This window comes from Propithecus coquereli, unplaced genomic scaffold (genome assembly GCF_000956105.1).
Source record: "Propithecus coquereli isolate 6110/MARCELLA unplaced genomic scaffold, Pcoq_1.0 Scaffold3, whole genome shotgun sequence".
NCBI classification, from domain to species: Eukaryota; Metazoa; Chordata; class Mammalia; order Primates; family Indriidae; genus Propithecus; species Propithecus coquereli.
Genome location: NW_012148618.1, coordinates 12,129,652 through 12,145,404, shown reverse-complemented (window position 1 = coordinate 12,145,404; position 15,753 = coordinate 12,129,652). Strand labels below are relative to the sequence as shown.

The window sequence follows — 15,753 nt, the reverse complement described above, 5'->3', positions numbered from 1 at the left end:
AAACAGGGTCTCCCTCTGTTGCTGGGGCTGGAGTGCAGTGGCACCATCATAGCTTACTGTGATCTTGAGCTCCTGGCCTCAAGCGATCCTCCTGCCTCAGCCTCCCACCTAGCTAGGACTGCAAAGGTGGGCCACCACACCTAGCTAATTTTATTTTTTTGCTTTTTGTGGAGACGGGGTCTCACTATGTTGCCAAGGCTGGTCTCAAACTGCTGGTCTCAAACTGCTGGTCTCGAGCTCTTGGCCTTAAGCTAGCTTTCCTCCTTGGCCTCCCAAAGTGCTGGTATTATAGGCCACTGAGCCACTGTGCCCAGCCATACTCCCTCTTTTTAATGAAAACTGAAAAAAGCCAGGAGCAGGTCTCTTTTGCTCAAGGGATGTGAAGGAATGGTTAGTTTTATGAGTAGATATATCTTCTCATCTTAATGTTAAAAAGAAATCTGACCCTGGTGACACCAGAGAGGTGAAGACAGACAGTGGCTCAGCTGCCATCTGAATTTCTTGTCTACCCTAAGAGTGCTTCAGTCTTTGCTATATTCTCATCCTGCCTGTACAGGTGATTTTCTATGATAGCGACTGGAATCCCACTGTGGACCAGCAGGCCATGGACAGGGCCCACCGTTTGGGGCAGACAAAGCAGGTTACCGTGTACCGGCTCATCTGTAAAGGCACCATTGAAGAACGTATTCTGCAGAGAGCCAAGGAGAAGAGTGAGGTAAACACAAGGGAGAGGAATTACTATACTGGTGGGGAGAATACAGAGTCCAGTCACAATGACTACACTGAGACTCCCTTGCCTTTCATTGGTCATGAAGACACTACAATTTCTTCTGAATAGAAAATAAAATCAGGTCCTGTGCAACAGCAGTCTCAACTGCCCTGGCTGTGCCTCATTCCCTTTCCACCAGAGGGGTATCCACAGCAAGATTTGGCTGTTGTTCATGTGGAGACTGACACCAGTAATGGCCTCTTGCATTCGGAGGAAGAAGCATTGACATTTTTGAGCTCTCAGCTTATCTGCCTCTGAGTTGCATGCCAAATTTGCTAGTTTCTGAAGAAATGATTATTTTTGGTTTTTTTCATCCTGATTCAATATTATTGGACTTTCTAGCTATCGCTTAGCAGTCTCAAGCAATGAAGTTCTCATTGCCCTTTCTGTTGGACTAATAATCTGGATGAGCCAGTCAGGTGAACAGAAAAGAAGTAGGGAGCAAGTTGAGAAAGATGTTTACTTCTTTCTGGCTATTTGCCATAAGGGAATGGATGCTGAGAGGTGATGTTTTGATCTGTCTTGGTGTAGATTCAGCGGATGGTGATTTCAGGTGGGAACTTCAAACCAGATACCTTGAAACCCAAAGAGGTGGTTAGTCTTCTTTTAGACGATGAAGAGTTGGAGAAGAAACGTATGTACTCTAAACTGCTTCGTATGCTCTTTCTCTAGCCCCACATAGCTAGAATGGAAGGGGTACTTGGCTGTGTGCCAAGGGTAGGCAAAGCCAAAGGCTATATTTGGGGAAACATTTTTATATTAATATTTCATATGAAAACCTAAACAAGAATGTGTTGTAGAAAAGGCAAAATTTTTGTTTTAAAAGTAAATATGACTTCACATAACTTTTAGATTGCTCAAGGAAGGCTATACCTGACTCCTCAGCAAAAACATTTGTATGCAGAAGTTGGAACAGCACACTGCTGTAGCCATACAAACCCTTCTCCTGTGTGTCTCTCTTTTGACAACATTGAGTTCAGATTTATCCTGTGAGCCTCTCAGGACTTCCACAGCATCACATCCAGAAAACAAGCTCACATTTGCCAGCACCTTCCAGAAGCCTTTTAGAACTCTGTAACTATACTCGATCTGTGCAAAGCAGAGATAGTAAAAGGCTGAAAATAAAAAAGGGGAAAGACAAGGCAAGAAAAGGCCCATAATAATAAAATGGAATCTCAATTTAAACCCAAAACCTATTAGGAATATGAGAACTCTGTTCTTTCTCTAAGTTAGAAAACTACTGGTTATCTGCCTTAAATAGATAGAAATCATATCTTAGAACATAAATATCAGAGGACATGGCCACCTTAATTTCAGAGAATGAGGATCATGATTGCCACAAGTACTTCATCAGGTCTTTTTTTTATTTTCTTGGTAGTGAGACTGCGACAGGAAGAGAAACGGCAGCAGGAGGAAAGCAACCGAGTGAAAGAGCGCAAGCGTAAGAGGGAAAAGTATGCAGAGAAGGTATATTCAGCCTGGGGTGGCAGATAGGGGCTGGTGGGGCATGGGGTGCTTGCAGAAAAGACTTTGGGGTACATGGCTTGTTATCTTGGTTATTGGATGGTATCCAGCTCCAGCTGAGTGTGATTAGTTGCAGTTCTGGGCTGACTTATGTTTGATCAGGAGAAATGCAGCCTTGGCAGATATGTACTCCCTGCACACCCCCTTTCAGTGGTCACAGTTTAATTATGAAAATGACTTTTCAGGGCTGTTACAGAGCATAAGGCTAAAGTATGGGTAAGATGGATATTATTTACATATATTATCAGATTCTATAAAATCTTAGAAAGGGCCTAAGAGGTCATGAGATCTAATCCTTCTACTATAATTCTGCTAGTGTATCATTGTCTCCTACCACTGGAAAAATAAATCCCTGGCCAGTCTGGTCATCTCTTTTTATCCAATTCACACCAAGGATTTGAGCTGTCTTTTGTCTCCTTTCTGACTTTTCCTGCTTGAGCCTACCAGGCTAGCTACAAAGTGGGATGTCATTTCTCTACATTTCTCCCTATCTTGCTGTTTCTACTAAAGTATTACATCAGTAATTCTTATCTCCAGTCTTCATTGACGTGCAATTGGAAGTGAGGCCGTCAGGACTTATTCTTGTTTCAGGGGTCAGCCCATTCGTTCTGACTAGGTTCCAGACATACTATGCCTGCAGGCTGTAGTTTGGTACCATTTTACTATCTTCTTGAGAGTGCTAACTTGTTCTAGTGGGTTTGATTTACCTTTGGGTTATACTACCCTTCCCATCTTCACCAGGCCTGGTTGGGCTCCTAATCTTAAACAAGATAGCCACCTGAGCTTCAACTATCTCCATAGCTCTGGTCCCTCAAATCCCATCCTTGTTCGTGCCCCATTTCTGTGGCCTGTTTGGTTTACCTGAAACCTATCATCCGCTACATGTTCAGACTGGTTCTGCTTTTAAGTGGAGGTCAGTTTCTTCCCTTTGCCTCATGGCCCTTTGCCTGTATGGCATTGATGGTCAGCTGCCTAGGCGCCTGTCTGTATTATAGCATTTTCCAGTAGACGTACTAGCTCTTCCTGTTGCAAAATCTACATCCTCAGTTAGACCTCCTCTAAGCAGAACTGTTTCTAGCTTAAAGGATGCCCCTGGTACTCGTGTCATTTACAAAGTTGAAAAATCCTATGAATGAACGATCAAAATCCGGTCAGGTGTGGTGGCTTATGTCTATAATCCCAGCACTCTGGGAGGCCAAGGTGGGAAGATTGCTTGAGGCCAGAAGTTTGAGACCAGCCTGAGCAAGAGTGAGACCCCTTCTATACAAAAAATAAAAAAATGATCTACCCATGGTGGTGCATACTCATTGTCCCAGCTACTGATGCTGAGGTGGGAGGATCGCTTGAGCCCAGGAGTTTGAGGTACAGTGAGCTATGAGGATGCCACTGTACTCTAGCTGGGGCAACAGAACGATACTCTGTCTCAAAAAAAAAAATCCTTCTAGCCTGTGCTGCCATCTCTATTCCACCCTCAAATATCTAACGCATTACTTACTACTGTTTAAAATAAAATAGCTTTAATATTCAGAAATAATATCAAAGAAGAAAAGATGGTTTTCTCCCATAGAACATTGCAGGGTTTAGGCCGGGCGCGGTGGCTCACACCTATAATCCCAGCACTCTGGGAGGCCGAGACAGATCGTTTGAGCTCAGGAGTTTGAGACCAGCCTGAGCAAGAGCAAGACCCCGTCTCTACTAAAAAAACAGAAAGAAATTGGCTGGACAACTAAAAATATATATATATATATATATAAATTAGGCGGGCATGGTGGCGCATGCCTGTAGTCCCAGCTACTCGGGAGGCTGAGACAGAAGGATTGCTTGAGCCCAGGAGTTTGAGGTTGCTGTGAGGTAGGCTGACGTCACGGCACTCACTCTAGCCCGGGCAACAAAGCAAGACTCTGTCTCAAAAAAAAAAAAAAGAACATTGTAGGGTTTAACAGTTTGCATCAGGTACTATCTCTGCTCTGAGCATAAACTGCATGAAGACATGGCATATTAACCATATTATAGATGTAGATAAAAATGCAGTGGTATATTGGGTGAATGAGATTCACAGATGTATCCAAGTTCATTCTATGATTACAGGTCCCTAAACCATGACAGAGCCCTACTGAACTTGATTTAGAACTGCTTTAGTGTAGCTCAGTCACTCAACCCATAAGAGTTTACATGTAGTTTGAGGAAATAGTGACAAAGGAACTCCATTATTCCTTGGGTATAAGGCTCTTCATTCTCTTCATGCATATTTAAAACGTGCACAGAAAAAGTAGATATGCATGCTCTCCATTTTGCTTTGAAACTGCTCTAAAAAAAAATTGAGTCTTTTAAAAAAACAGATGTGCAGAAAATATATTGACAGCACTGCAGTCTTTGTGAAACTACATTCATTCAGCCCCCGTAAGTGCACAGCTTGGATGTACCAGAGGCTGGCCACACCCCTTGCCCTACCAGGGGCAATCAGGCTTGATTTTTTTTTCTTTTTGAGACAGGGTCTTGCTCTGTCGCCTTGGCTAAAGTGCAGTGGCATCATCATAGCTCACTGCAACCTCAAACTCTTGGGCTCAAGCAATCCTTCTGCCTCAGCCTCCCGAGTAGCTGGGACTGCAGGTCCGTGCCACCATGCCCGGCTAATCTTTCTATATTTTGTAGAAATGGGGTCTCACAAAATACACATGAACTCTCATTAAGCCATCCATTCTTCCTTATGAGGTTTTTAGTCCTTAAAAATATGCTAATTGAATATACACACCTAATGGGTGTGGTGTGCACCGTCTGGGGGGATGGACACGCTTGAAGCTCTGACTCGGGTTGGGCAAGAGCAATATACGTAAACTAAACATTTGTACCCCCATAATATGCTGAAATAAAAAAGAAAATAAAAACACATGACAAAATATGCTAATTGAGACGTTTATAAAGTAAAGAATACAAGCTCTGTCATCCTTTTCTTCCTTAATCCCACTTTCTCTCGAGAGTGCATCCTCATGCTTTTTCCATTTGTCCCAATCTGTGTTCCCAGAAGAAAAAGGAAGATGAATTGGATGGGAAAAGGAGAAAAGAAGGTGTCAACCTGGTGATCCCATTTGTTCCCTCAGCTGATAACTCCAACCTCTCTGCTGACGGGGATGACTCCTTCATTAGCGTGGACTCGGCTATGCCTAGCCCTTTCAGTGAGGTGAGGTGCTGGGGACTGTGTCCTGACCTTATACCGGGGACACTGCTGGGCAGCCTTTCCTTCTCCTGGAGTCCTCCCACCTTAATAGAAGAGGGTTGCATATGGGATTCATATGGAGAAAAGCAAATGGGGACAGGTTGGCTTCTTGGGAGCCAGAGGTGGATCTAGCCTCAACTGTGATGCATCTTCTTACATAGGTGCGAGGCCATGGGCAGTGGGTACTGGGAGTCGTAGTAATCTCAACCCTTCCTTTTCTAGATCTCCATTAGCAGTGAGCTGCACACTGGCTCCATTCCCCCTGACGAGAGCAGCAGTGACATGCTGGTCATTGTGGATGACCCAGCCTCCTCAGCCCCTCAGTCTCGAGCCACCAACTCTCCTGCATCCATAACAGGCTCTGTCTCAGACACCGTCAACGGTAAGTGCTGCTGCTATGTCTTCCAGCTTGGGCGTGGTCCACTGCCCAGCACTGGAGTGGTGGTGGGTAAGGTCCTGATTCCTTCTAGAATTATGGCATTTTCTTCTTTCTTTAGGGAAAAGTGGAATGGAGCAAAAAGATTTTTGTAGGCTTATTCTTTTTTTTTTGCCAAAGGGAGCGGGGAGGGGTCACGCACTCGACCTCTGCCAGTGCGCTCGGCCTGCAGCCCCTAGGCTTATTCTTTCAATAGCCTTGTCAAGTGAAAAGAAGAAAGAGAAGGTTTAGAGCAAGCAAAATAAGAACTTTATAAAGATTTAAAACTTGTTTGTTTTCCAGTCATCCCTGTGTAGTTTTTAATTAAAATTAGCTTTTCTGGGCCTTTCTCAGTTTGTTGTGTGGGGACCAGTGTTGGTGCTATTTCTTGAAGAGTTTTAAGGTTAAAACTTGAGAGCAACAGTTGACTCTTCAAGACAGGAGCACATTAGAGTGTGCAGGTAAATCGCAGATAGCAAGTCCCTGAAGTTCAATTAGTAACAGACTAGTTTAAAGAAGTTCGGGAGTAACAGGACCACTCTTTACAATGAAAAGTGGTGTGAGCAGTAAGGCTGTTTTAGCTGTTTAGGATTCTTAGCAACTCTGTGTGACTCAGTGGCCTATCCATTGAATGGAGACATAGACCTCCTCAGGGGTCCTTAAACAAACACCCTGAGAGCCAGCTTTCCCTGTCAGGGAAAGATTATGTTAACGTTTTGAAGAGATTCATTTTCTTCCTCTTGGCCGATTTGTTCCCACAGGAATTTCCATTCAGGAAATGCCAGCTGCAGGACGTGGTCACTCAGCCCGAAGCCGAGGCCGCCCCAAAGGTTCAGGAAGCACAGCCAAAGGAGCAGGGAAGGGCCGAAGCCGGAAGTCCACGGCGGGCAGTGCCGCCGCAATGGCAGGAGCCAAAGCAGGGGCTGCGGCGGCCTCTGCAGCTGCCTATGCTGCGTACGGGTACAACGTGTCTAAAGGTGCGGAGGCCCCGGGTGGCTTTAGGCTCGTTCGGCCTGGTAGAACATGTAGGAAACTCTAAGGCCAGGAACCTCCTTCCCGGAGCCCAGATTGAGGTTCTGCTTCTTTGCATTGAGCAGTCTTGATTCTCCCCTTGACCTCATGACTTGGTACAGTGCCACCTTTGAATTGGAAGTAGCTGTGAAGAGAGTGCTGAATTGTGGGCTATACTACTTTAGACAGTTTTTCCTCCTTTTGAAAATTGATTTTATTTTTCTTCCCAGGTTTTTTCTGAGAGGCACATTTCAGTAATCCACACTAGCATAATTAACATTCATCCAGCTATGTGATGTTCCATCACCTTAGGTATTAAGCACCTGCTGTATGCATAGGAATGTAACGCATCGACCCTGCTCCTGCGTGGACTATAGAAGTGAGAGGGGGAAGCCGTGCGTGCAATATGTTCAGCAGCCGTACAAGGCAGCATACAGATGCGTGGAAAGAGAGAGGAGGCTTCACTGCGGTTGTAGGTCAGGAGGAGGAGGAACCATGGGTCTGCTGATAACGTTGCCAAACTGCAATTCAAAAAGGAAAAGGATGAGGAAGGATTTCAACTGGTGACAGAGGCAATGGGGTCACCAAACGGGTCAGCCAGGTTGCAGTGAAGAGTAGCAGTGGGTGTCAAGGCTGGAAAGACATGAGACCTGATGGGCAGGACCTTAGCAGGTGTACAGCGAGGGCCTGTGGACAGTTTGTGAAGAGAAGTGGCTGTTGTGACCGTGATATATGAACAGTGATTGTAGCCATGGAACATGGACATCTGGGCATAGTGAGAAAGGGAGAGCCCATTTACAGACCAGTCTCCCCGTTCAAAATGTGAGCGTAGTATCAATTACTGTAGCAAGTAAAGGCATTCTTAAATAGAAAGTGCTTGGCCTGTAGTGAGTGCTCAGTAAATGTTACTTTACCTCCCCTTTCTCCTACTACAGGAATCTGAGCTTTCATTATTGGTTCATCCAGGAAATATGAATTATAATAGCCTAGCCTAGTGTTTCTTAACCCTTTGCCAACTCATCACATCCTTGGAGAACAACAGTCATTCCAGTAGTCAAGGCTGCTGTTGTAGGGTCTCACCCGTAGATGGGGCAGAATGTGACACTCATCAGGGTTTCTCCTAGGACCTGACTGAAAAGGGGGCAGGAGGGGAAGGAGACAAAGGGTACAGCAGCACGAGAAAACTCAGCCGTGCTTAGCAACTGGAATGGGAAGCGAGGGAAGGGGGGAGGGGTTTAGAGGTTACCTGCAGTTCCACTGTGAATGAGGAGAGAGGCATGTCCGCCCACCAAGCACTTAGAATTCTTTTACACAAGAAACAACTGAAGAATCATATTAGGCAACGTAAGTAGATTTGGCTGGCTCGTATTAGAAAAAAGGAAAGTTCGCTTTTGCCCAGGGAGTCATGACTAAAGATGAGGGATTTGAACTGCGTTCTTGCAGTGGTATAGCTCAGAGAGCAGGAGTGGGCACAGCCTACGTAAGTAGAACTGCATGAGTATAGACACAGGGTAGAGAGTGGGCAGCCTTATGCCCCTGGCCAGGCTTACTGGGGAGTAGGAATCATCTATGAAATTGAGAAGGAAACTGCTAATCACAAGTGATGTCCTAAGAAAAAAGAAAAGGAAAACGCATTGGTGCCTGTTAAGTTTTACAGCTCTCATCCTGCAGCGTTGGTGTCCCAAATCGTGTGTGCACTGTCCAGAATGCCAAGATGAACATTTTACTCTCTGTGGATGAAGTAATATGGAGAGGGCTAGGCAGACGTCATTTTCTCTTAAAACCCCATCCCCCTTACTGAAGACAGTGGGTAGGAAGAGCAAGCACACATGCCAGGAAGAGGTTGGCAAGGAGTAACAGGGAGGGATTCTCCACCACCTGTCCTCCAGCCTGGACACTTGTTACCAAGACCACAGGCTCCAAGGAAGCTCATGCAGGACTGGTGCTTACACTCTTGTCTCTTTCTCCGTCCCCACAGGAATCTCCGCCAGCAGTCCTCTGCAGACATCCCTTGTTCGGCCTGCTGGCCTTGCTGACTTTGGACCTTCAAGCGCCTCTTCTCCTTTGAATTCCCCTTTGAGCAAAGGAAATAATGTTCCTGGGACCCCCAAGAACCTCCACATGACCAGCAGCCTAGCCTCAGACTCCCTGGTCCGGAAACAGGGCAAAGGCACCAATCCGTCTGGAGGACGGTAACCATCTGGACCCTCCAACTTCCTTCAACCAAACCAAGGTCTAGAGTCTTGGCCTGCAAATCGCCTTTGGATGGCTTGCCCAGTGCAGCATCTTAACATCCTGAGTCAGAGGGCAGAGATGTCCAGTGTGGCAAGGGAAGAATGGGCAGGTGGTTTGTGTGAGCACTTTCATCACCTGTGTCTCAAAAGGAATATCTGAGGTACCCATAGGAGGAAAGGCCCAGGACAGGGATCAGCCCCACAGCATCTCTGATGAACTGTATAGCCAAGTCTTAAACCTCTTACCAGGGAAGGGCCTGACATGATAGCCCCCTTTAGATGCTCAGGCACACTGTCTCCATCCTCATTCCACTCTTTGGCTCTGACCACGTCCCTTGCAAAGGCTCTGCAGGTGCTGTGAAGAGCCTTCCATGGTGGAGACTTCTCTTGAGATTGTGATGATTTCCTGTAAGGTTAGGAAGGGAGGAGATCGTGTACCTTGGTGTCCACACCCTTTGGGCAGCTCCCCAGGTCTCTAAACACTATTTGCCAGAGTGTCATCATTGAAGAGAACAGTGACTGCAAGAGAAGGTAGTGGCTGATAAGGATGACAGAGGCTAGAGGAAGCGCACCCACGGGCGGTTGTGTTCCCAGCATTGCCTCCCCTGCCCTGCATGGTTCACACCAGAGAACCTTCAGGTCCTACCAGCAACAGTAGCAGCAGCTCCCACCTAAGGGACTCCCAGAAGCCAGTAAAGAGACCAGGAGCCACCTCAATCAGCAGGACATCCTCACTGCCCCTCTTGTAGACTCCCCTTTGTCCATCCTGAATGCACAGTTTCCCGGCCCCTGCCCTTCAGCCCCCTGCTTGGCTGTATGCACTGTCTGTATTGCACTGAGAAAGGAAGGGACAGCAGGAGTGAGGTAGAGAGGGTGGAGAGAGAGGGCAAGCTGGGCACCAGCCCTCCCAGCCCCAGCCCCACGGGCCTGAGCTTGCACCCTCCAGCACAGGCAAAGGGGCAGTGTTTGCATGGGAGGTGTTTCTCCCGGCCTGCCTGATGTCCCTGGTGGAGCAGGTGCTTCCGGGCGGGCCAGCCTCTAATTTGCACACCTGAAAATCGCGGAATTGAATTTAGATAGATTGATTTTTAAAACTTTTTTTGGAGGCGGGGTTGTAGGGGAATCATTTAATTTAAATCATTAAGATTCCCCTGCCCAAACCCAGACTCCTGTGTACAGATGCTATTTAGAGGGAATCAGAAAAATGCCAAGCCTTTTTTCTCTTTGAATGTGCTGTCTATTTTTATAACTGAACTTGTACATATGTATAAAGAGAGACACATCTTTCTTTTACTAACTGGATAAAAAAAATCTTAAATAAAATGGAGTGAGATAATTTTATGTAAATTGGGGTGTCTGTGGTCTTTGCAGCTGCTTCTCCTTGGAAGCAAAGTAGGGCCCGTGGTGGATGTGGCAGGATAAAGGGAAGGCAGAGCCCTAGCGTTGTTCCTGCGATCAGAGAGGAGGGGGGGGGGGCTGTTGGGACGAGGGGGCGGCTCTGGGTGTTTCCTCAGTGGCAGAATGAATTAGGCTTAGGAATTTGCCTCCAGCCATCAGAGAGGAGGCTTGACCAAGTGCCTGGCTTGCAGCGGCCAAGGCCTTTGGGTGTGGGCTCCCTATGACTCAGGACCTAGGTGGGCAGCCTGGCCTGGCCCACCATTAAGCAGAGTTACATAGTGGGAATCGTAATACTGACAGTGTTCTCCAAGTCAGCTGTACTTGTAAGAATCATGAAAGAAAACAGTGAAATATGTTCCTAGGGATTCGAAAGACATCCAGGCTTAGAAAACAGCTCAGTGATCAACTGGGACTGGCAGCCTGGACTGGCAGCCAGCGTTTCTCTGAGCCAAACACGATAGGCTCTTGCGTCACTTGTGAGCAGGGCTCGTGCTGTTCCCAAGTGTGCTGGCTGTGGCCTCCCTAGCCATGCTCACCCTGCACACTGCTGATCAGGGCGGGCCCGTGCCTGGGCAGCTGTTGCTCACCCACAGTCACAAGGGTCAGCCTTTCTTCATTTTGTTCATCTCAAGAAGCGTTATCAGATACTCTGCTGCTAAACTTGACCAAGGCCTCACACCAAACTAACCAACTTCAGAAATGAGCAGCTCTGTCTCTACCTGCTATGTAAAGATTTTTGCATTTAAAAATAAATAAATAGAAATCTTCTGAATCATCCCTTAAGGCAATGCTTCTCAGACTTTAATATGCATATGAATCACCTTAGGATCTTAAAATGCAGGTTTGTTTCCTTAGGTCTAGGGTGTGACTTGAGACTAAATTTCTTTTATTTATTTATTTTTTTTTTTTTGGAGACAGAGTGCTGTGGCATCAGCTGAGCTCACGGCAACCTCAGACTCCTGGGCTCTGCCTCAGCCTCCCAAGTAGCTGGGACTACAGGTGTGCGCCACCATGCCTGGCTAATTGTTTTCTATATTTAGTTGTCCAGCTAATTTCTTTCTATTTTTGGAAGAGATGGGATCTTGCTCAGGCTGGTCTCAAACTCCTGACTCAAACCCCTGACCTCAAGTGATCCACCCACCTCAGCCTCCCAGACTGCTAGGATTACAGGCATGAGCCACCGTGCCCTGCCGAGACTAAATTTCTGACCAGATCCCAGATGAAGGCTGAGCTGCTAGTCCTCAGACCACACCTGGACTAACAAGGCCCTAGAGTATATTCCAGCCTTGCCAGTCAGAGGAAACTCTAATCTTTGCCTGTACGCCCCCACCACAGCCAGGAAGCCCTGTGTAGGAAATACTACTTTATTTTTTCTATTGCTCACCTTAATTCACCTGATGACAGAAAATGAAATCCTAGCATTTCTAGGAAAATTCAGTCCCATATACATGTTTTCTTGGGTGTTTTGTTTTTTCCTCATTTTAAAACTCAGTTCATGATTTTCTCCATCCTCCTTTCCTGGCTAGGGCCTCTGTTGAACATGTTAAGTTTGAGAGAAGGTCTCTGATTTGCTACTGTCCCCCTCCTTTGTGGCCTCTACCAAAATGCAACCTGTCTTTGATTGCTGTCATTCACTAGAACATCTGTGATCCCTGGACTCACTGTTTTCTGTGCAGTGTGTCCTCTTAGCATGACCACCACACTCCTTCCGGGTCAGTCAGCTTCCTTAACTAATTCCTGAGCCCTTCTCAGGGGCATGGAGACATCTGGCTGCCCTCCCATGCTTCTCTGAGACTGCTAGGGAGTGGGGAATCCCTGCGATTTGGGAGCAGCTATGGTTAGTGCTGGCTGCCCAATTCAGCCGTCTTCGTGATGACATTCAAACCATTAGATGTGGAACGGGTGGATGGTGCATGTTGTGTTCTAGAGAACACAATGTCTGGCTTGAAACTGCCCAGTTACTTGCTATATGGTAGCAAATAATGCTAAGAAAAGTATCTGCCTGGGGCAGAGACTCCTGAGGACTATGGGATAACTGGAGCTTGGGCTATTTCAGCCTTCTGGGAATGACTCACCCATTTGCCACCCAGGAAGTATCTGGGGCAAACAGCCCGGGGACCAGGCCATGGAGATGCTGATCTCCAGCAACAGTTCCCCAAGGACTGGGTGTAAGAGGAGGTGGGAGGAAGGCGGAGGAGGAGGGAGGACATGCTTGAGGCCCACTTCCTGGTTGTTAGGGACTCTGAGGAAGCAGGGTGCCTCCCTTATCACCAGGCCCCTGGCCTGTTCCTGTGTTCCCATTTCTTTCTTGCTTCAGGTCCTGGGACTTAGCTGGCTTCCCTTTCCTCTTCAAAATTGCTACCACCCACTCTCTTGCTCTAGTTTCCCTTCCCCATAGCAAGCTACTGGGGGGGATACTCCTTGTCTTCACCAAACTGCTGCCAAAAATGAGCATCTTAACTTTTTTTTTTAATTAAGGGTTTTCTTGCTCTTCAAAACAAGGACACCCGGTAAAAACAGTACTGTACATGGGGAGTTACAAAGCTTAAGAAATATGTTACAGTTCTCAGAGTCCCAAGTCTACAGTTCCTGGCACCTCAAGTGAGTCCTGAGTAAGAGGCTCCCTGACTCTTGTCTTCCCCCTCCCAGGAAGCTAAGAATTTTTTGCAAAAAGACGCAGAGGTGTATCTGTGAGCGCCTGCAGGGCCTGTGCCTCTGCTCTCTGCCGCTTGAGATTTCTTTGTCCTGGGATCCAAAGCTGAGAACGAATGCTTGCCCGAGGGCTAGGGTGCCCTCTCCTGTGTCTGACCAGGACTGGGGATTGGGCTGCAGCAGCCTCAGGGAAGAGGAAAGCAGGGGCACAGAGGTTCGAAGTTGTAGAAGGGAATTTTCTAAGCTTGCCTAGCCTATGGCCTGCAGGAGCAGCTCTCCAGGAGAGAACGCCCAGGCAGCCCAGAATGTCTTACCCCCCACCACGGGCAGCACACAGCCGCAAATCCCCACTCTGCGTCAGAAGCCTGCCCCACAGCTATTTCTGGCTGCCAGAAAAGAGAAAAGGGGCTCCGCTCCCATTTCCCAGGTGAGGGGTCCCAGAAAGCCTCAGGCAGCTCCATTCCTTGCGCCCACGAAGAGATAGTACGGTACCTCTTGGCTGGGACTTTCTGAGGAGGGCAGTAGGAGCGAGGGAAGGGGGAGAGTTGGAATCCAGTGGATTGTCAGTGTAGTTCGCCTTCAGCAGTCTTGGTTTGCCCTCAGCCCAAATTCTTGGGGGTCTGGAAACCATTTTACCTAACTAGACTTTCTCAACCAAAGAACTACAAAGGGGAAACGGGCGCTTTCTAGGAATTAAGTAATTGAGCTACAATGCATGCTCCTGCCTGGACCCCAGTACCTGAGTTCTGGGTAAGTAAAGTGTTCTAGATAGGTGTGTTCTGGTTTGAATCTGTTCAATAAAATTTGTTGATTTTATTTTATTCCTTTTTTTTATTCCTAAAAACACAAAAAATGTATTGATGAACTTACACACTTAGAAATAGCTCTCCCAAGGGGTCTAGGCGGTAGACTAGTGTATGCTCACTCTTGGAATTCAATCTGAAGGCAGTGTAAGCAAATGTAATCAGATTTTAGTGGGAGCAAAGAAAACGAAAGGAATGATCTCAAAGGCCAGAAGCCAGACACAAAAGACCACATGTTACATGATTATGAAATGTCCAGAATAGGCAAATCTATAGAAACAAAAAGTAGATTCATGGTTACCTAAGGATGGGGGGATTGGGCGGTAACAGTAAGGATACAGTATGGGGTTTCTTTTTGGTCGGTGAAAATGTTTGAAACTAATTGTGGTGATAGCTGCACACTTCTGTGGATCTATAGTAAGAGACACTGAATTGTACATTGTAACAGGTAAATTGTATGGTATGTGAATTGTATTTGAATGAAGTTGTTAAGGAAAAAAGAATATGCAGCCAAAAATGTAGGGAAAAGTAGGTTGAACAACATGAAATTGCTCTTTGACCATATGTGACCATTTTTTATTTACAAATATGGCAGTTTCATGTTTCAACTTATTGATAATTAAAACTAATAATGTTATTTTATGATTCTTGAGGTATCATTCAATTTTCTTTTATTATTCTAAATATTCACTTTTATGCTTAATTTTTTATTCTTTTTCTTAAAGTGGGCTTCCCCAAATTGCATAAGGTCTCCAACACCCAGATCCCAGGGTGGCAATAAAAAGTGATAGAACTTTTATGGGACAATTTGACGATATGTATCAAGAATTTTAAAAACAACCATGCTGTTTGATCCAGCCATTCTGCTTTCAGGGATCCTACCCAAGGATGCTGCAGGGCAGGGCGTCTCAACTTTAAGGTACAGTCTCCTGGGGCCCTTATAAAATGCGAGTCTGATGCAGTAGGTTTGGGGTGGCATCTAGATTCCTGCATTTCCGATGAGCTCCCAGGTGATATGGAGGCTGCAGGTCTGCAGACCCACTGAGTTGCCAGGCTGCAGAGGATGTTCTTTGGCTGTCCACACAGCACTTTCCCCCCCTGTATCCTGCAACCGCCACCGTCACACACTCTGCCATCATCACCTGCTTAAGGATGGGCAGGGAACCCAGGCCTGAGGCTGTCAGGGCTAGTTTCCCTCCCTGATAGCTATCCTTGCATCAGGTAGCCCAATCAGAGCAATTCAGGGGCCACCCGAGTGGTCAGGACCAGGAAAGCTTATTGCCCCAGGGGCTACAGAGGCACCAAGCTGAGGGTGCCGCTGCCAACAAGGGCAAAAGCGAAGGAGCTGCAGGGAAATGGGGCAGGAGCCTGGCTGCGCCTTGCCCAAAGCTCCCTTCCCTTCACGTTTGAGCTTTGCCAATAACTCCTATTTTCCTCACACCCATTTGAACTGGAGTTTGTTATACGCAACTCACATGAAAGGTTCATGGCAGCATAACTGAACCGAGCAAGAAACTGCAACAACCCGAATGCCTCATACAGGATTGGTTAAGTAAATTTTTGTACATCCGTGTAATGGAATGATTACATGGCCACCGAAATCATATTTTCAAGAATATTTGATGTCATAGGAAAATACGCAGAATATACTCAGGTGAAAAGTGGGGCACAAAGAGGGGGGGCTAGAAGGAAGTGGATGGTGGAACTATAATATGAATAATTTTTAAATTCTT

The 15,753-nt window shown here is 46.6% G+C and overlaps 1 protein-coding gene across 1 annotated transcript in view; it reads left to right on the top strand.

Annotated features, from left to right (window-relative positions):
- Window positions 1-10,514, top strand: part of INO80 (INO80 complex subunit) — a 145,860-nt gene extending 135,346 nt beyond the window's left edge. Inside the window, exons 29-35 of the mRNA XM_012649123.1 lie at window positions 557-715; window positions 1,301-1,403; window positions 2,148-2,236; window positions 5,316-5,471; window positions 5,730-5,889; window positions 6,684-6,899; window positions 8,912-10,514. Of these exons, the coding sequence (XP_012504577.1) occupies window positions 557-715; window positions 1,301-1,403; window positions 2,148-2,236; window positions 5,316-5,471; window positions 5,730-5,889; window positions 6,684-6,899; window positions 8,912-9,129 (1,101 nt within the window). The 3' untranslated portion in view covers window positions 9,130-10,514. The remainder of the gene's footprint in view (window positions 1-556; window positions 716-1,300; window positions 1,404-2,147; window positions 2,237-5,315; window positions 5,472-5,729; window positions 5,890-6,683; window positions 6,900-8,911) is intronic.
- The last annotated feature ends 5,239 nt before the right edge of the window (window positions 10,515-15,753 follow it).